Source organism: Mustela lutreola, chromosome 4, assembly GCF_030435805.1.
Source record: "Mustela lutreola isolate mMusLut2 chromosome 4, mMusLut2.pri, whole genome shotgun sequence".
In the NCBI taxonomy this organism is placed as follows: domain Eukaryota; kingdom Metazoa; phylum Chordata; class Mammalia; order Carnivora; family Mustelidae; genus Mustela; species Mustela lutreola.
Genome location: NC_081293.1, coordinates 146,178,682 through 146,200,670, shown reverse-complemented (window position 1 = coordinate 146,200,670; position 21,989 = coordinate 146,178,682). Strand labels below are relative to the sequence as shown.

The 21,989-nt window shown below is 37.8% G+C and overlaps 1 protein-coding gene across 16 annotated transcripts in view; it reads right to left on the bottom strand.

Moving 5' to 3' along the window:
- HDAC9 (histone deacetylase 9) overlaps positions 1–21,989 on the bottom strand; it is a 940,182-nt gene that overhangs the window by 399,155 nt on the left and 519,038 nt on the right. For 11 of the 16 annotated variants that reach the window (XR_009352864.1, XM_059171295.1, XM_059171296.1 and 8 more), the window contains 2 exons: positions 8,106–8,237; positions 4,863–4,978 (listed from right to left, as the gene is read on the bottom strand). Coding sequence is in view for 15 of the 16 variants with exons in the window: in XM_059171295.1 (XP_059027278.1) it covers positions 4,863–4,978; positions 8,106–8,237 (248 nt within the window). In the remaining variant the exon portion in view is untranslated. The remainder of the gene's footprint in view (positions 1–4,862; positions 4,979–8,105; positions 8,238–21,989) is intronic. The other 5 variants (XM_059171303.1, XM_059171302.1, XM_059171304.1 and 2 more) reach the window with 1 other exon arrangement.

Genomic DNA, 21,989 nt, shown 5'->3' with positions numbered 1-21,989 from the left:
TTGACTCATGTTATTCCTCCTAAATGATTCTTCTGTCATAGCAACCTCTTCTCCCCAAAGATGGGGGGAAAGCATTTTATTTTCTGCCATCTAAAACCCTAGCTCCACACCCACGCAGAATGGAGCATAACATTTACAGCAAATGTCACAACAGCCATTATGAAACAATAGGCAGATGAGTCATGTGAGCTGGGGGCAAAACAAGTGACATTTCAGATGATTTCAGAGTACTTAACCTTATTATTAGAATCCTTTTAAAAAAATCATTTGTATCTGCTGGGGAAAAAAAAAATATGATTTAAAAAAATAGCATAGCAGAGCCAGCCACTAATGTTCAAATAGAAATAAACCAGCTGCTTGGCTACTGTTAACATAGCTATCAAATAAATCTACGGAATCTAAAATAATGGTGTTGATATTCGTGGAAACATCTGAAGCCACAGGCCCGCAGTATTAACAATAAAGTAACTAGATAGGTAAAGACGTTTCTGACTGGAGCTGGAAATAGAAACTCCTGAGGTTTCAGCTCCCCAACCAAGTTTACAAATGAGTAAAACAAGAAGCTCCAACAATCCGAGTTCAGGACTGAGCATATGCAAGAAATAGAAGAGATGGAACAGAAGTGGTCGGAGCAGATGGAGACTCGCTCTCACATGTGATTCGCTGGCTTGGAGACAAACATGCTAATGAGTTTTCCCTCCTAAGAGTCAGTATTGATAACAACAACAGAAAATGAACTCCTTTCACACTTCACAATTCACCATCCGCCTTCCCAACACTGATTCCTTACAACAACGCTGTTGGAGGCGGCATGGCTGCCGTTCACTAGATAAGGAATCTAAGGTCGGGGGCAAGTTTAGCGACTTAACTGATGATGACAAAGTAGCTGGTTTCGGAGCCAGGTTCCTGGGGAGCCTTCTGAATGGAAGACCCATGCGTTTGAATTCACTGTGCCATTTCCTCAGCGGGGACTTAGGAGTAAATTCTCCTCCTACTTCTGTCTTCACCTCCAGCTATGTTATGCAGGACATGTGAATTATAAGCTAAAAATTTTCTTTTTGCCAAAGCCTCAACATCAGCCTGAGATACAGCCTTACTTTCCTCCTTCCTAAGCAGTAAAAGGGAGTAGAATCCCATTCATGGGCTCTGGAAGAATTAGGTGATGTGCTTTTCTACTTACAGGTCACAGAATAAAGAGTTCATACAAATGTACACTGTTGAACTATTTAAAAATGAAAATTCACTGGTGTTATTTAACCGAAGATGGTAGAATATGCCTATTTTGTAAATGGTAAAGTGTGAAACTAGCTTGGCTTTTGAAAGTACAGTTGATGATGTATATTTTTTCACGCCTTGAAACTATTTTTGTTGATATGAAATTACACACTATTGTGAATCTTGGAAGATGTCTGTAAAACTCTTACTAAATCCGAAATGATTGTTAATCAAGAATTGGCAGAAAATATTTGTTTTCCTCTTTTTCCAGTTTAGGTACAAGCATTTTGTGTTACACAGCTAGCATATTAATTTGTTGAGAGTTTCCATCTGAATTCTGCTGTCTCTTTAGCTCTCCACTATGAATTACATTATAGACCTCTGTAAATGGCAATGCAGCAGAAAACCACATGTTAGCCATCAGGGCTGAATTTTTTGTTTTGGGCCACAGAGAGGCTACCCATCAGTGCATAAAGGTCTGCCCACCTGGCCTTTTGGATCATAGTTCAGGCACACAATTAATTCATTATGAAGTAAGTCACTGCTTGCTTTTGAACTAGTCTTTCCAGCTTTGGAGGTGAGTGTCCTGTCACTGACCTGAAGAAATACTTCTACTCTTTCAAACTCCATTAAATCACATTTCCTTCTGTGTGTGTGTGTTGTTTTTTTTTCCCCCCTTACTGGTGGGGTGGAAAGAAAGGTCCATAGTAACAGAATGTTCAGTAAGTAGATGAAAAGGTAGGGCATTCTAAACAGATTATTTGTGAAAGTGAAGGTTTTAGGAATAAAAAATAGATTAGAACAATGTAAACAAATTCCCTTAATTTTCGTTCTCCAATGTATTTTGAAATTTAAAGATAGGATCTCATGATCTGGGATATTCAATACAACAGGTCATAAAAAGTTTGAAGTAAAGAGAAAAATCTCCCCTTTTCCATTTATTTCTAATCTCAGAAATATATATTTCTTGGTTGTTCTTCTGTGTTGTACTAAGTACTATATACATAGATGTGTATTTATAATGAAAGAATACATATATCTTCCTCTTTAGTAACAAACCATGTCTCTCCCCACCCTCTCCACCTCGGTCCCTCCAGAGAGGTAATCATCATGCTAAATTTTGTGGTCATTACACCCTTAACCTTTGTAAAATATACTTTTACTACCTATGCTTTCATGATCAAGAACCCGCACTGTTGTTTCTGAACCTCATAAAATATTATCAGATACTCTAAGTGGTCTTCTACATCTTGTAGCCCTAACAACGCATTTCTAAGAATCATACATGCTGTTGAATGTGGTTTAATGTGACATTTCTTTTTCCAGGGCCACAGAATTCATCTAGAGCTGATTCAGAATCCAGACCCTTTAGTGTTTCCGCTATTACTGAGAATCACATTCTTCAAACTGAGAGGCAATGGAAACCTAAAGTTTTTAGAACTGCCTGTGACGAAGTTGTTCTTTTCCTGGAAACTGACTAAAGGGTCACAGAAAACTGACCAGTATTGACAAATAATGGCACTAACAGAAATTCGATACCTATAACCAATAGTCCAAAAATCCCACTTACATCTCTGATTACAAATATATGTGAAGTACTTACGCTATCTCGTATCGTGTTTTAGAATGGATAATGAAAAAGAGAAAGAAAACCATGAAAAACAAGAAATAGATGAAGGGTCTGGAGATAATGTGGAGGCCTGTATTGTTATTCTTTAAGTAGCTGAAGCTGATCATAAGCAAGAGAATGTCTATCTCTTCTCCCCATTTTCCTCGGAAAATTGAAGGAAATTTTTGAAATCTAGAATGCAGGTATATTCCTCTAGAGAGGATTTATATTTGCTTTTCCAGACACCTACAAGCCCTAACAAATCTGGGCACTTTAAACCAAAATAACAGTTTGAAATTACAGAAATTTGGGCTATCACTCCATGCAAGGTCAAGCTTCTGGTTAAAACTTCTCAGGGAGAAATCCTGTGCCTGCTCTGGTCTGCATCCAAACACTTCTGGGGGTGGGGTGAGGGACTTACCAACATAGTGTAGACATGAGCTTTTGAAACTCCAGCTTAATTTCATGTTAGATTAGCCTCCTTGGTCACTACTGAGCCTGCCTTCTATCTCAGGTCTTGTGAGGCCCTAAAAACCAAAACTCAAAACTGAAGTTATACAGGGGCCCCTGGGGGGCTTGGTCAGTTAAGCATCTGCCTTGGGCTCAGGTCATGATCCCAGAGTCCTGGGAGGGAGCCCCACATTGGGCTCTCTGCTCTGTGGGGAGACTACTTCTCCCTCTTCCTCTGCCTGCCTCTCTGCCTACTTGTGATCTCTCTGTCAAATAAATAAATAAAATCTTAAAAACAAACAAACAAACCCCCCAAAACTGAACTACGCAAATGTTCTCAGAGCAAGTGACTTCATTGGTTTCGGCCCTTAACTTAACAGAAATAACCTCTGGTTTTCTGCCTTCAAATTACATTTTGGCCTGGTAATTTTACAATTTAGAAATAATTTGTTATAAGTGTGTATGTATATGAAATTGTAGAGACACAGATATTGGCATAATGTACAGAAGACATTTCTGTCAAGCGAATTCTCTCAAATCAACTGAGTTGTCTCAGGAAAGAGCAAAGGGAGCTCCTGTAAGTAGAAGTATGCTAGCAAAAGTTTGATAATTACACATTAGGAAAGCTATATAGGTGATGCAAGAATCAGAGATTTCATCAGTCTCTTTCAACCCTAAGTTACCACGACTGTATCAAATATAAGGAAAGAAATATGTTACAGTTACATATGAGAAGTTATTGTACCAGCTTTCCCTGCATAGAGCAAATCATGGTAAGGAGGCCTTACATTGACAGAAAAGAAAAAAAACAAGAGTTTCAGTCAATTGATGGTGTCTTCAAAACAGCTGATTCCCTAAGAATGGCTATTTCCAGACTGCTGCCATGGCTTAGCTTAATAACAAAATTATACAGAAGAATTCTTGTTGACTCACAAATTTATCTTTCTCTATTCTTATATCATTGGTTTCCATAAATTAGGTGTTGAAAAACAAATGTTATAATGGTTGACTGTGTACAATCAGATCCATTTCCTTTAACATTTCATTCCTCAGGAACAGAGTTCATATCTTATTTATTTTTATATTCCCATTGCCAGGCAAAATGAATGGCACTTAGTAGGTCCTCTGCTAATGTTTGCTCAGTAGAATCCTATGTAATACTTAAATTATTTTTTCATTACTCTCCAGGGCAATGGATAAAACCTACTTTGCTAGGCTGTTCTTCTGAGAGGTTTGCACAAAGTCTTTTTTTACTTGCTTTTGGGTCTACCCCATCAGAACAACCAAGAACCAAACCCAACACTACCGAGTTGCACAACTGCTGGGCAGTGTAACTAACAACTGCTGGGTAGCATCCCTAACAGTGTTTTTTTTTTTTTTTTCCTGAGGGTTACATTTCCTTATTTCCAAACCGTAATTGTCATCCAAACTTGGTAAATAAGATCAAGCCTAATTCAATTCCATACACGATAAGCCTATAAGAAAAATAACTAAGAACAGGTGGCTTTATACTTCAGAAATATCACTTTATTTTATAGGGCTATTCAAGGATCTAATTTTTAAAAGAACCAAAATAGTAAAATAGTACCTCAGCATGAGGAGTAGGTGGCAAAACCGAGGTGTCGTTTTCAGGAACGTTTCCAGCTGGCCCATTGTTTGGTGAGCTGGGACCAGACCCTGGAGAGCTGCTACTGACGGAAGATTCTGGAAGACATTGGGAAGCACAAGCCGATTCATGAAAACCATACAAGGATGAGCTTCGGTGATATTGTAAGTGACATATAGCACCAAACACTGTTTTCCCCACTATGGGAACAACAAGCCCCATGTCAGTCCACAAAAAGGACTGTGAAAAATTTTGAAACATTTCTGAATTCTGCTACCACTTTTCTCCCTGTGTTTTCACCATTAAGATACAATGCAGTACTCCAGTTTCTAGATAAGTAAGAATAAGAGCTAGAGAACATTATAGAAGATTTTGATGAGAAAAAAAAAAAAAAAAAAGGACATGGGTGTAAAATTCTGAAACACATCTTCTCCCTGCCTTTCTGTCTATATATTTTGCTTGCATATTGATCAATCCAATTTTTATCTTTGATTCTTTCTTATTTGCTTTTCTTTTAATGAGAAAAATACACATTAAAAAAAATACTTCAAGGAGCTTATTTTCTCCCAGACTCCTAACTCTGGCCTTTCCTGTGTGACTCAATACCAATTTCTCATTAATATCTCATTTTCATATCCTGTCTTTAAAAAACAAAAACAAAAAAGTACTTTTCTTACATCTGCCTTGTCAATTTAAAGTCATTATTTCTGTCTTTTGGTGCGATATTCAGACAGAAGTATTTCCTTATGTAGAAATCACTGCTGTGAACATGAGAATTCTAGGCCACAAGTACAAGCTACAACGGGATTCTACAACATGGGGAGGCAGGGGAGGTAGCAACTGATCTTCTGGGAACACTGAGAAAATCTCAGAGAAGAAATCAGATAGCAACAGGGGCTTGAAGAGAAGTGGAAGTAGTTCATGAAATGCGAACAGCAGAGAAGAAGAGAGTGCAGGAGAAGGCTCTGGGGAGGGGCCACGGCTGTGAATTGTTAAATAACATGGCTTTGGTGGGAAAAGGGGCAGAAAACTGTGGAACTTAAAAAACAGGGAGATAGCAAGTGGTTCCCATGTCAACTTTTGGGAGGAGAGGGGGCACAGGATTTGGAAACAGCAGGTACTTGAGCCTAGGAAATGGGGAAGGGAGATGCAGAGTTGGGAGAAGACCCATGATAGCAATTATCTGCTCTACGATGCCACAATGGTCTCTGACTACAGGAAAATAATTAGCTTGAAGATCTAAACAAAGCTCATCCACATTATGTGAAAGCTGGCAGAGAAAGGTGGGGGGGATAGGTGAATAAATCTGTCTCTGGTAGTTCAGATCCTCCAAAGACATTGAGAATAAGTACAACATACTAGTTTAAAAAATCTACCAAAGCGTCCACAAGTCCTAGCTCAATGACCAGAAATGTGCATCAAATAAACATACAAGTCCCTTTCTGAAAAATATGGTATTTCAAAAATAAAGAAACGTGAGGGAAACTCCAGCAAATTATCATCTCTTTAAGTTAGAATTAAGTATTAGCCAGATATGCACTGAGCAAAATTCCACTGCAATGTAACATGTGACAGTGGGGGAGAAGTTACCATCAAGAAGAGATTGATAGGAAAATAGAAGAGAACACTGGGATAAATAAATATGCCCTTGGATTGATCAGATTCTAAAGCAAAAACAAACAAAAAAAGCAAAGCAATGTATATGGCTTTCTATTTTCATCAAGTTTTCCTGTTATGAGGGAGCGTACTCTCTCCAATTAGAAAAATCTTTATTTACATTAGGCATTTGATATGTTCATCTTCTTTACATTAAAATAGATTCATTTCCCCAACTCCCCAACCCCACCAAGTACCTCTATTATGAAAGCTTAATTAAGATTTTTATTTACTTAGGTACAAATCTGTGTTCTGAAAAAAAAAAAAAAGTCTGCAGCTCTGAATTTAAATTGGTCCAAATTAGTGATTATATTTGATACTGAAAAAAATATACTTTGGTATAATAATATTTATTTATTTATATATGCATTTATTTAACATTTCTTATCTGTCAAGGAAAAAATCTTCAGATAAAGATTTTTTATTAAATCTGTATTAAATTTATTAATCTACCAGGAATGAGTAGGAGACTGCACATTTTGCTTTTCCTAAATAACTTGTCAAACTACCACATTGCATTAATATTCTGTACTTTTCTACTCCCACTTCTGCAATCTTTTCCGTATTACCTACCCAAAGTAGGTGTTCTTATGGCCACAGGAGATACAGAAAACAAATAATTTTGGAAAATTATTACCCTTTCCTGCTAAGGACAAGATCTGATCTTGGAGAAATGATAGCAACTGACTACACTGGTATAAGCACAATCTTCTGTGAGAATGGGAAAAAAAAAAAAAAAACGGTTGCCGATTACCACTTCTCTATGGATGCAACCGAAGGAAATGACCAAATACAATGCATGTAGGTCCAAGTAGGTACTTGATAAACAGTAGTCGGTATTATTATTTTGGCTAGCCTTTTTGGTTCTTGTATCCCTAAGTCTTCTCTAATTTCAGATCAGGTACAGCTGGGACCAGAAAGCTTTGTAAGACATCAGGTTGAATTTCCTAACCTGTTCACCCCACCACTAACCAGGCAGCTAAGAAAATAAGAACGCTTCCATTGGAGACTAGTGAAAATGACAGTTTCTATCCCTTCCTAAAAGGCAATATATCCCCCTCCTGCCATAAGTCCCAGTTCACTAGTAAACACATAAAGTCATTTATGAGTTCTGTAAATTTGTTGAAAAGTCAAGGTTTTGCTGTTCCACATAGTTTAATTTTCCCAGATGTATTTTGTACATTCGTGTCTGAGTATGGGGGAAGTGTTCCTCTCGGACCTCCCTCTGCTCATTTCTGATCAAATTTCATTAAAAGTTATACTCTTCTGGTTGGCATTCCTAAAACGGACTGCCTGTTTCTGAAAAGATGAAGGTGAACTTTGGCATTCCCTAGTTATGCCTAGATTGACACACAGTTCTGTTTTTCATTCATTTCCTGTTTAACACAGTTGGTGAATGCATGGCAAGGTTTACTGAGCTACTTGTGCATGTTCAATAGAATTTCCTTTTAAGACATGTTTCTCCTCAAAATAACTTTTAATACGCAACAGCCATATTTATTCTACGCTATTTATTTTCATTCCTCCTACCGGCATTTTTTAGTGTATGTCTGCACAGTCCTCAATTACCTGTCACCTCAAACATTCGCTTCTTGAATGAAGTGACAACATTTCCATCCTTCCGCCTGAGTAAGGGGCTGCTTCTCCTCTCTGCCACTTTCTGTTTTAACCTGGACCGCACCTTCAAGTTGGGCTCAGAGGCTGGGGATTGAGACAAAGAAAATAGATAAAAATTAAAAAATAGAGAGCCAGTTGTTCCTGTGTATAAAAAAACGGCTCATACTTTTCTTGGTTCCTTCTCATCTCAAATTAAAATCCCAAGCATGTAAATAAGGCATTAACTCTAAATGAATTAAACAGACAAATATAGTAATTATTTCTATGAAATCTACTTATTTAAATGGAAAGTGAAGAAAGAGTCAAAATATAAGTTTTCTACTTATTTAAGCTGACAGAACTGGGATTGCTGGGAAGTTTAATCACTAAATATGTTTGGGTCAGTGTAAGATTTATTATACGTCATTGTCAGCTCTTTTAATTCTCTCAAGGGTGAAACTCAATACCCACAAAAACAGTACCCTAATGTGATTTTAGAGACTCTGGCCTGACTTCTGGTAATAAGAAGACACCTCTGTAGCATACAATTTATGTCTAATTCTGACTTCTGGAATATTTCTTTGTCAGTAGTCTCTAGCCTGAAATCCTGGGAAAATATACTTGGTATCATAACACCAAACCAAATAGAGTCGCTATGAATAAGCCTTTCTACAGATTTAGTACACAATCAAGAAGAGAGAAAGGGTGGCCAACTCTTAGAATAGAAAGTTCTGAGTAAGGTTATATACTCCAAAGTACAAATGCACATTATTCCTACATAAGTTATTATTATTTTTTGGTTAAACTATTCTAAACAGTGATGCGCTATAATTTAGTTATTATGGATTAGATTTCTACATAATTATACTCTAAAAGAATGGAAACATTAGATTGAATCCCTACATAGTACAAATTAGTGTTGATCATGATAACAGTGCTGGGGGGAGGTAATGGAAAGAGGGTATCCAAAGACAACTAGCATTCACAGAATGATTTCTATGTCCACTACTGTTCTAAATGCTTTGTCATTATTAACTTGTTAAACCATAATCTCTTTATATTTGATTATATTAATGAGGAAACCAACACACAGAGAGGGTAAGTAACTTGCCCAAGGTCTCATAGGTGAAAAGGGATGACACCATGATCTGTATCTAGATAATCTAGCTCAAATCTACTCTTCTAAATACTGAAAATACAGCTACTCCACCTTTCCTCATGTATAAACACCCTAACAATTATAAACCATTTCCCAAAGAATTCCTAATCATCTCAGATACAATGTTGTCATGCAGCCAGAGTTTTTGATGAGTGAAAATGTTTTCTTCGAAGGAATTTTGTATTTTTGCCTGACTACAAAGGCTATCGAAGTAGAACTTACAATCTTTTCTTTCTTTCTCTCTTCTTTGCTTGTTTTTATGTTTAGACTTCAAACATCTATACTTTAGTTTTGTCTTTTTCTTTTCTGTTTCCCTTCTCTCCAGCTCTACCCTGGATTGAGAACCCCTGCATTCTAGGCTTACTTGGAATAAGGCAGGTGAAATAGGAGCTTGAAAGAAATATTCAATTATGAAAAATAAAACAAGTTAATTTGTTGGTGTTATACACCTGATTCTATGGCTGAAAACAGTGAAACAGGGCAGCTTGCAAATACTGCAGAGTGGAAGGGGGAGTGGGCAGAGAGCAAGACGAAGAACAAGAAGCTCAGTGTCTGAAGCCCTGAAATGTATCATTTTCTGGGCCCCCCACCTTGAGGCAAAGAAGGTAAATAGTTTGGGCAAAGGACCAAGGAACTTCCAGACTTTCTGGGAGTGTCAACCCACTTTATCTTAGTAGAGATTTCTGAATCTGAAATATTAGCATCGATTCACCCAGGATTAAAGGGAGAAAAATGGAACTGTATTAATTCACTTAGATTTACCTGTATATATTTATTTTAAAATTCCTTGAAACACTCTAGTTTTTGTCTCTAAAAAGCTGTCAGTCAGTAAATATACTCATCTGAAACCAAAAAAGGAAAGGAAGAAAGGAAGAAATGAGGAATCTGGGCACCTGGGTGGCTCAGTGGGTTAAGCCTCTGTCTTTAGCTCAGGTCATGATCTCAGGGTCCTGGGATCGAGACCCGCATCGGGCTTTCTGCTCAGCAGGGAGCCTGCTTCCTCCTCTCTCTCTCTCTCTCTGCCTGCCTCTCTGCCTACTTGTGATCTCTCTCTGTCAAATAAATAAATAAAATATTAAAAAAAAAAGAAAGAAATGAGGAATCCCTATGTGCTAACTATATCGGTTTCCACTGTAGCCTTGCTATAATGTGAAGACAAAAATAAAGAAAAGATTCTTAGACTTTAATGTAGATATGCCTTTATGATGAGACTTAAAGTATTAAATGCTACCGACTTGCTGTCCAGAGGAAGTAAATCAACTGATTTATCACTGTAAATGGGGTAGAAAGTACACTATGTTTTCTGTGGGAAGAGGTGACGTTGAGTCTACTTTCCAGCTATGGGATATTCAGTGAGACTCTAGTGTTTTCTGATCCTGACTCTTCACTTATGAAACCTGAAAATCGGCCCCAAATCCCCTGTTTCTCAGTCCAGTCTTCTTCCCTCTCCTCACACACTGCACCAGCTGGGGCCGGGTTTCTGCAATCAAGACAAAAATGTGCCAAAAGCTTGGAAAAACAGCATATGCCATTTAAACATTCTATATGAAATCTAGAATTCCATAAGCTTTTTAGGAAAAAATGACTTTCCAGGTCAGCACATAGCTTTCAATCTCATGTTTGTCTGCTGAAGAATGGGCTGGATATACAGTTCTTAAATTTTTTTCAGAGGTCAACACAAAAAAAGTGAACACCAGACTGGGAATGAGAATTGGGTCTGCTCTTGTTTCTATCAGCTACTGAAATCAATAACCTTGAAAAATTCATAGTTTCACTGAATGTCCATTCATTGATGCCAACAAGCTACAGGTTACTAGTAGTGTACAGAGGACACTGGTTTTGGGTGAATTACTTTGTTTCTTTAAAGCTCAGTTTTTCATGTTAAATTGAGGGCAGTTTTTTCTTTTCTTTTCTTTTCCTCCAAGGATTCCATTTTCCTTCTGTGTCTGAGCCCACAGGACTAAATCCTGGGGTTGCATCACTCCAATCCTTTGCTGGTTGGATTTCATTTGGGCTCACCTACTGTAGGACTTTTTAGTGACAAAGGATTAAGGAGGAAGGAGGAGCCACGGTATCCTTTGCTCTTTGTGTTATGGTGTTGTTCTGTCTCTTCCTGATTTCATCTCTGTCTAGAGGCCTCTCCATGCTTCCAGCTTTCCCAACACCCCAGGAACATTATCTCCTCTCCTTGCTTTTTCAGCCCTTGGGGTGGGAATGACTTCTCACTACTGATATTTTCTGGGTGCCATAACATCCCTAAGCAGTTGTAAGTTGTAAGTAAATATTGTGTAGGTTCTATTTCCTACCAAGGCTCCCATTCACAAAGTCCCACATTTTTGCAAAGTTATTGTAGAATCACAGAGATAGTGTCTAGTAGAGCAGAAACCAGTGGTTCTCAGTCAGGGGAGATGCTGACACCATGGGATGACTGGCAGTGTCTGCAGAGATTTCTATTGGGCCATGTGGGGTATAGCTATTGGAATCTAGTGGGTAGAAGCCCGGGAGGTTGCTAAACATCCTATAATGCCCAGGACAGCCCTACAACAAAGAATTATCTGAACTCAAATGTCAGTATTGCCAAGTGTGAGAAACCTTGGGGTAAGCAATCAGTAAATGGCAGTTGTTAATGACTGTGCTACACGGGGATGATCAAAGGAAATAATATTATCTGTTAGCAATTCTTAAAGAGGATGTAGAAGAATAAGAAAGAAAAGAGTATCAGAAACCAGGGTGTACTATAGGTTGCTTGAAAATATTCAATATTTCAATATATTTTATACTTAGAAATTTGTTTGTAAACAATTTTTAAAGATTTATTTATTTGAGGAAAAAGAGAGAGAGAGAGCGCATGGCATGGGGGGTGGGGGAGTGGGGAAGGAGAGGCAGATAGAAGGAAAGGGAGACAGAATCCTCAAGTAGACCCCCTGCTAAGCGCAGAGCCTGAACACAGGACTCAATCCCATGACCTGAGCCAAAATCAAGAGTCAGACACTTAATGGACTGAGATCCAGGTGCCCCATGAAAATATTTTTGATGCCACTGGTTATTTCTAAAGAAAGCAAACCAAGTCAACTTCATGCAGAAAGATTTAATTCTCAATCTTCGGAGTGATACTATCTGAGGCATCGTGATATTTTTGTCTTTATCAATTGAGGACGAAGCTTTTTAAAAACTAGGAATCATTAATATTCTGTAAGTGTAAGAGGAATTTATTTTTTCAAAATACACAATACACAGCTTTTCTAAGTAAAGGCCCATATCCACTGGTTCTAGTAAAAAGTTTTGTCTGTATTTCAATACTGGTTTTGAACCACCAGAGACATTAGTATCTCAATGGTGATACTGAAGGATAGAATGATAGATAACCATCATTTAGTCCTTGCAATGCTTTATAAACTCACTCCTAATATTTTAGAAGCCCACACACCGAAGCTAAGCATGATATATATACCCACGGAGTCGAATTAATGACCTATTGTGCTGACTCAGTTTGCAGTTAGAGTTAATTCCGTTTTTAATGCTCTGGTCTCCCCAAAGGCTGAAGATTTCCATTCCAGTGACTTACTAATGGGATGCTAATCCACAAGAGCCCAGAAAGAGATCACTAACTGGGGAGACATTCTGCTTGTATCTCAATGTTATTTCATGCCTAGTTGCACTAATTGCCTTTCTATTTTTACCCCACACCCATCATTCTCTACATCTCAATTAATCACAGAAACAGAAGGCAAGCTTTTTAGTGTGTGTGCCCATCTGAGTGCCTTTGTCTGCTGAGATGAAAACCCTGCATGAAAAATTGATCATCATTATTTAAATGAAAACAATCAATATTAAAATAAAGAGGACAGACTTGAAAGCTTTTGCTCTCTTCACTTCAAAGAAATTAAGAAGGGAACAAAAGGAACAGAAAACATATGCAAGATGCCTCACGAGCTAAATGTATTTCAAATCTTACTTCTCCTACTGACATCCATGGTGCAGAGTGAACTCAGGCATGGCAAGGTAGGGGCAAAACCGCCAGGAAAGAAATAGGAGAGTTAGGTAGCAGAAGCCTGAGTTAAACAATTAGGATTCCAATAGTAAGTGACAAGGTCCAGACTTATCATTTCACTGAAAGATTTGGTGTGAGTGTGGGGGTGTCGATTTTATACACATGCACACACTTATGGATATGGAAAGTATTTTCTGCAGAAGCAAACAGGTCTCTGACACCAAAAAGACCAGACTCAGATTTCAGTGCTAACTTTTCATGGACTAACTGCAACCCTGGGGAAGTTGTTTGATCTGTGAATCATTTTATCATGTGTCACGGAGCAGTAATGATGCCTACAATACAGACCTCATGCTGCAAAATTAAAAGAGTGGAATAAAGTGCTTAGCTGAACTGGTTGTCTGTTCAATAGATAAATAAGCGAGTGTTTAAGATAGTTTATATAAAAGACTAAGGAACTTCTGTTAAAACAAAACAAATAAAAAAAGTGGAAGGACTGCGAGCTACAGCTGGTTTACAGCTTTTGCCTAATGCAATGTTACATATTAAAAACAACACCAAGAATAGCAATAGTCCTTTTTCTGATCTTTTACTCAGTGTATTTAAAACCCTTTTTTGTGGGTGCCTGAGTAGTTCAGCAGCTTAAATAGCTGCCGTCAGCTCAGGTCATGCTCCTGGGGTCCTGGGATCAAGCTCCACATCAGGCCCTTTGTGCAGCAAGGAATCTGCTTCTTCCTCTCCCTTTGCTGCTTCCTCTGCTGCTCCCCCTGCTCGTGCTCTCTTGCTCTCTCTTGCTCATGCTCTCTCAAATAAATAAATAAAACCTCTTTTTTTTTTTTTTAGATGTTATTTATTTATTTGATAGACAGGGATCACAAGTAGGCAGAGACGCAGGCAGAGAGGGGGAGGAAGCAGGCTCCCCACTGAGCAGAGAGACTGATGCAGGGTTCGATCCTGAGTCGAAGGCAGAGGCTTTAACACACTGAGCCACCCAGGCGCCCTAATAAAGAAATAAAACCTTAAAAAAAAAAAAAAAAACACCATTTTTTGTTGGTAATTGACTCCATGTATTTTCCTTAGTCTTTTTACTTCCCTGTTTATAATTACTATTTAATTTAGTTTTCTGTCTTAAATGAAGAATGTTTGCCTACTGTGTGCATTTGTCTCTGTTCACTTTTAATCCTAAATTACAAATATCCTTTACACGAATAATTTAGACAAAAATTCAATACCCCATATCATGGTATATAGAAGTTGTTCATTCTCATTGGAAATGATCATTAAGGACAAAAGGAAGACATTTCAGTTGACGGTCAATAATACTCTTAATTAAGACAATTATCAATCAAAATTTAGTACTAGGTTAATAAGTGTATCTGTATACTAAAGAATATGTATATGTTCAATGATTTTACCTGCAGTGCACATTTAGCACTGTGAGTACAGGGGAAGCTGAGGGCTCTATTGCCAACTTCAGATGCCTTCTCTGGCATTGTCATTCTTCCCTGCTATGCCAGATATCTGTGGATTCGTCCACTCAGCCTCTCTCTCTCTCCTAGATTTCTCCTGCTCTTTCCCACCCACAGGGCTACCTTAGGAGCTGCCATATTCCAACACTCCTGTCACTTGGAACAAGGCACATAAAACCTGTCATTCATTCATTCTCTTTTGAATGCCCTTTAGAAAAATGAAGTTTCCTGCCTGAGTCGCTTCTCTCTTTTAGACTAGCTCATAGGAATTCATGCCACTGTGAACTGTTCAATTAAGTAATCCGTAAAATTATGAAAATACAATTTGGAGACACAGGAAATTCTCTAATCTAGTTGATCTAAAGATACAGGTTACTCTAATTAAAACTTTTCTTAATCAGACAAAGGCTATATATTTTCAAAGTTAGCATTCAGAATAATACTACAAATCCAACACAACTTCCGCTTTTTTTTTTGGCTCACATAATATGGACCTTTACTGTTATGAGTCAGATTTTATACATTTTGGTATTAGGGAGCAAAATTTCTAACCTAACTCTTTCTAATTATAACCACTTAACAATATGTAATTCATATTGTTATTATCATATAATTCAGATATACAAGTTTTAAAAAATCATTTCTTTGGTAATCTTAGCTTCTAGTAACTACCCATATTTATGGTAATTTATGAATGCGATTTCCTGGAGAAATTATAATACTATTCTTTTTCACTCAGAAATATTTTGTAGCTATCTATCTATCTTCTTATTGAGAATATACCAAATATATCTATTTATTAAAAAAGAATTATTCTTTTTTCAAAAGCATACTGGTAAGTATTATTCACATTACTCAATTCATAGTGTGGTCTTCTGCAGTGTTTATTTTATAATAACATTTGTTGCTGTCTTCTGATTATGTAGGTCATATATGTTCAATATTTTTAGAAATGGGACAAATTAAGTTTAGTCTGCTAACATGTTTCTTTTGTGCTTTGTACATAAAAGTGCTTGAAAATGAGAATCAAATTTTATTTATGATTATATTACTGTTTGTTCATTTAATAATGTATTATGAGTCTTTTCATGGGCAATTATATATTCTTTAGATTGATTCCATTGGGGCACCTGGTTGGCTCAGTTTGTTAAGCAACTGCATTTGGCTCAGGTTATAATCTCAGGGTCCTGGGATTGAGCCCCAGGTCAGGGCTCCCTCCCTGCTCAGCAGGGAGTTTGCTTTTCCCTCTCCCCCTGCTCATGCTCTCAACTCCCTCTCAAATAAATAAACATCTTAAAACTAAAAAAAAAAAAAAAAAAAAGAGAGAGAGAAAAGAAAAAGATTCCATTTACTGTTTTCCCTTGAAAGTATATTATTAATCTTTACCCAAGCAGTTACACATTCTATTAAAAATACCTTATATGGATATATCATATATTATTTAAGTTACATTTACATGTGAGTATGCAATATCTTATTTAAACATTTGGTAACTGGACAGTTAGGTGATCTGCGGTGCTGCTTTGGAAGACGGCACCGTGGCACATATCATTGTGAATCTATGTAGGCATCTGTCAGTATTTCCTTCCACCATTTGACATGGCAGTTTAACTCTTAGGTTCCCCACAACTGAAAACAACAACCACCACCTTGTTCTGATTAGAACAATGCTAAAGGGAATACAGAGCAAAGAGGATTACTGAATTTTAGGAAGCAGCTCAGATCAGCATGGAGGTCTAACAGGAATGAGGTCCAGAAGAGGTTCTCAGCTCTCCATGGGCATTCTCCCTCAGCATTCAGGGATGCTTCATCTGTGAGCCAGAGTGGGCACTTTTAAATCTCAAGGACCCACTGAATTTCCTCATACTAAGAGCAGTACTCTACGCTGCTGGGTAATCCCATTCCCTTTTTCATACCAGTGCTTTTCTCAAATGCCTAGTGCTCAGCTGGCTTTGTCAACACTTAGTAAAAATTGACTGAATGAATAAATGGACATACAGATTGCTACTCATTGCTAGATTTCTTCTAATACTAGGAAAAACAGAAGAGGAAATAACAATTTTCTTTGAATTTTTAGGACATTTAAAGTACAAATTCCCATTTTTAAACAGATACTTTAATCAAACAATACAATTCTGGACAGGAACAAATTATATTAAGTTATAAAATATTTCATCACTTTTTCTAGTTAAAGTGAAATCTTTTTATTTAGTTGGTTCCATTGTTTAAGCCACCTAATTTAGAGTTGTTGAATAAAAACATTGAGAACCTAGGCAGCAAGTTCCATGAGGGCTGGGAATGGGTCTAGTTATATTTCATTGCTTATTCAGCACTTCGGCTATACCAACGACATAGAATAAACCCATTAGCTACTTACCGAATTAATGAATCAGTAAATGTGAAAAAGCGGTGTTAAGTGCTGAGGCAAGTGCCTCACCAATATAAAATAGAAAGCCTTTGTCTCCCAGGTATTCATGGTCTTGCAAAAATGAGTGAAAGACTAACAGTGATCAATGCCATATGATAAGTAGAAGTATAGGCAGCGTGTGGCTGAAAGGCAGGGAGGGGACAGCCTGGGGACTATGTGAGATTCTGACAGGCAGAGGTGGAAGGCAACCTTGTCTAGCGGAAGGTGCTGGCAAACTGAAGGAATAAAGATTAAACATGCTAACAAGGTGGGGAAGGGATACTAAGTGGAAGATAAGGCTTCAAAGAAATGTCAAGCAAAATTTAGCTAAATTATGCAATACTAAGAGAAGCTGTTCAATCTGTATCTTCAAACTCCCTCTCTGTGTCTCTCTTCTTAGCACGTAGTCATGTTGGCATCTTGCCCATTCAAAAAAAAAAAGCCCTTCTGAGATATAAATATTATTAGCTACTGTCTGTATTTATACCTTAATTCAAAGTAAAGTTGTTGTTGTTTTTTTTTAAGTAGCCTTACACTTGCCATCACCACTTCCTAACCTCAAACCACTGCAATATGGCTCCAAACCTCCCTGCTTCACTGAAATTATTCTACCACACATAGTACTCAGAAGAGTCAATGTAATAATTTTGTGTCTATTCTCAGTACTTAGCAACTGCATAGACTCATGGCGAGTCTCAATAAACAGTTGCTGAATGAATAAACGCAGCTTGGGTATATCCAAGCATGAAAGGTAACTTAATTAAAGGCTAGGTTTCAAATTTTATTGAGAAGAGAACTAGCTGAACTTCAACTTTTCTAATTTCTAAGAATTTCTTGATGCTGAATGTTATGGCAAGAGGTCTTAGAGATCAGATGTGGAATGCAGAAGGAATTTCATTTTTCTGGCAGGCACCAAAAATAACATGTTTTGGATTCAAGGAAATCATAATCCCCTAAAGCCCAGAATACCTTCATATGTATCTAGACATATATATCTAGAATACTTTCTTTTACATGCTTCAATTTTTCAAGTATAAAATATTTACTAAGTAAAGACAAATTTTGAAAATCTGTATTTTGAAAATGCAGCAAAATGTTGAATTAGCACTATAATAAAACAAGCTAGATGAGGAGCATATTCAGTCTTCTTCAATCCAGTTTCTAATAAAGTTTATAATAAAGTCTTAATTCTAAATTAGTATTTCACAGCTTAAATAATGTTCTACTTTGGGGGGAATCTGAATTTATAGATATATTTATATCTTTTCTATTTAAAGGTTTCTTTAGTTCTGACATTTTACCCTTATAAATAAAAATTCAGAATACATCATTCAATTTTCTTAATACCTTCAGTAATGAACTAATTCCTGCCTATGCATGAAAGAAATTATACCATGTACTTTACAGTTTTATTTGCTTTCTTTATTAAATGGATCTTTCATATATTCTTTCAAATAGAAGTGTCATGAAGAGTAGTTTTATTTGTGACGTTAAACTTTTTAACACACTTTCTACCCAGACACTTCATAAGAGCTTCATGTGTAAACATTGATGTGAACTGATTTGCTGACAGGGTGAGGACCTTCTCAGGGGTGAGATCTGCACTGCACAGTATTTGATAGGAATGCAATTTCTCCTAGAAAACCACCTCACAGTCAGGACTATATGGCCCAGGAATTAATACCTATCACCTAATAACTCTTTGGATATCACCATAAATCTAACCTTTGTCGTCCGTATTTGTGTTCTCAGCACGAACCTTACCTGATCACATGCATGAGAGTCCGGTGTTGTTCCCAGCCCTGAATCTGCCACTAATGCTGTGATGGGGGCCAAGTACTATGCAATGTCTCTATGCTTCAGTTTTCTTGCCTGCAAATGTGGGCAATAATATCCATTCCCTTGGCTTTAAAGAGTTTGAAAGTATTGAAGAGAATGATACATGGTAAATTTAGTAAAATCACTGTCTAATCTTAAATGCCATAAATCTTATTTCCTTCAAATATATGACTTTTTTATGTCATATATTTTTTGATATATAGTTTTTGTCTCTGATGTTTATCTGAAAATTTTCAGTTTATTTCCATAAAACTATAAAATCATTGTTTAGCTTGTTACTTCATTTGTGTCATTTTCTTCTGACATACCCAGTTTACAGCCAACAAAAAATAATCACTTAGTCTCTTTCCTACCAAATATGACTCTGAATTACATTCTTAAAAATCCTTTGATAGCGGCGCCTGAGTGGCTCAGTCATTAGGCATCAGCCTTCAGCTAGGGTCATGATCCCAGGGTCCTGGGATCAAGCTCCCTGCTCAGTGGGAATCCTGCTTCTCCCTCTCTCACTCCCCCGCCTGTGTTCTGTCTCTCATTCTCCCTCTCTCTGTGTCAAATAAATAAAATCTTTAAAAAATTCTTTGAAAAAGAATCTTCCTATATTTTTGAATACCTAATGAGAGGTATACTAGAGCTCCTATTTTACTCTGTACATTTATTTATTCATATAAGATGTATTAACTCAGTGCCTATTATGAACTAACTCTCTGAAGATACATGGGCTATAATAGTCAACAAGCCATAGATATCATCCTGAAAGAATTTTCAGCTAAGTAGAGAATTCTAATTTTAATATAGACATATGTACACAAAGATATGTCCAGGTGGATTGGGGCATACATATATTTGGAATAAGGAATGGAGTGAGAGTTTAGGGCAGCCTGGTGGGTGACAGAAAGGCACCAAGAGAAGCTTCACAGAGGGGAAGTATGTATCAGCTGAGCATTTACAGAAACATATGAACGACTCAAGAATACACTTTAGGAAAAGCAGGAACCATTTGGAAAACCAGATGTGAATGGCTTCTGTAAAGAAAGGCTTTTTCAAAGGACTGCAACTTGTTGGGTTCTTCAGGGACACACTGTAGAAGATAGAGTAGGGACAGGTAAGAGAAGGTGAGAGCAGGAGTGAGGTGGGAGGAGGAGAAAGTTTGTGCATGCCACATAAGGACTTCGGCCTTGAAGGTGACAGAAGAGGTATCATGTGATTCTTAAGCAAGAGGGTAGGAAGACGAGACTTAAAATTTAAAAAGACAGAGGGTTGAGTGGACAGAGGGTTGAGAGGGTTGAGTATGCTGGAGTCAGAGAATGGTCAGTAACCGGAATGGGCACTGAACTGCCACAGAAGGCGTGATGACAGAGTGGAGGCTGAAGGGCAGTGATGGCAGGAGGCTCCCTGAGGAGATAAAGGAGAACCAGCTGCCCAGTGTGTCTTGGACTTTCCAGATTATGTCACTACGAGAAAGGTAGTTCCACCACTAGTCTCCTCAGGGAATCACACTGTTCCGTTTAGTTTAAGTGGCTTTTCGGTCAATCTTGTCATTCCCATATCTATTTATTTAGTGTTTAATTACTACTATTTGGAACCGTTAACTGCTTCAATGCAATTTTGAGCCTTGAGGTGCAGTCACTAGTATATTTGGCCCTTCAAAACCCGAGACACAGCCAGTTGCCAGGGATCAACAGCACCGGTAAGAAAGGGTCAGCACAAGGACTTCTGATCAACAGCACTGTGTCCTTTGCACAGCTCAAACGCTCCCTGGCTTCCTATTCTTGTCCCGTTTCAAAACCTTCTAAGTCATTTAAGCAGGTCTTGTTACTAATTACTTCCCTTGGCAAATTTTTGATTTTGTAAACTTTACAGTTCGGGGACGTTCTTGGTAATTCACTACTGCCTCAATGGAACACACAGCTTTATTGTCTTTATTATAGACTATCTTTGGAATACCTATTTATAAGAGAATACTCCTATCCACTTCAGACTGATTTGAAGGAAGTATTTTGCCTCTGGATATATTAAGGTCACTCCAGAACCTTCTCCAGACAAACCTTCAGTTATGCACCTTCCATTAGCCAACTTTCTCTGGATGACTCTCTGGATACATAGACCTCAAACTTCAAATAAAATGGTGAAGAAGTAGTCAGTCGAAGGATTCTGTAGCCAACATCATCCTAATAAAAACTCTAAGTTAGCTGTGATAGGCAGAATCATGCCTCCTTGGCCAAGGTAACTGTATCCTATTCTCCAGAACGTGTGACTGTTACTTTACCTGGTGAAAAAAGAATTCAGGTTGCAGATGGACTGAAGGCTGCTCACCAGCTCCTGTAAAGAGGAGATTATTCTGGATTGTCCAGTTGGACCCAGGAGAATCACACTGGCATTTTGAAATGCCAAAAAGAGAGGCAGAGGAGTGAGCACTGGAGCAATGCAGTTCAAGATTCCACTAGTCACTGCTAGCTTTGAAGCTGGAAGGGGGCCACAAGCCAGATAATGCAGGCAGCCGCCAGCAGCTGCAGACAGCAATGAGATGGAAGAGCCCCGAGAGCCTCCAGAAAAGGAGGTGTTTGGTTGCTGACACCAGAGGCAGACATTTTGAACTTTTGACCTCCAGTACAGTAAGATAATAAGTCTGTGTATTTTTAAATTTTTTTTTGTAAAGATTTTATTTATTTATTTGACAGAGAGAAAGGTCACAAGTAGGCAGACAGAGACAGAGAGGAGAAGCAGGCTCCCCAATAAGCAGACAGCCTGACTTGGGCCTCGATCCCAGGACCCTGAGATCACCCACTGAGCCGCCCAGGTGTCCAAGTCTGTGTGTTTTAAGCAACTAAGTTTACAGTAACTTATTACAGGAGCCATAGGAAGACAATATAGCAGTCTAATGAATTCCAGTGTGGGCAGTATATAGGAAGTCTGAATATTCCCAAATATTTGTCCTGACTAGATTGGGTTTTACTGTGCTATAATTTTTTTATGGCATTATTTTTAGGTAAGC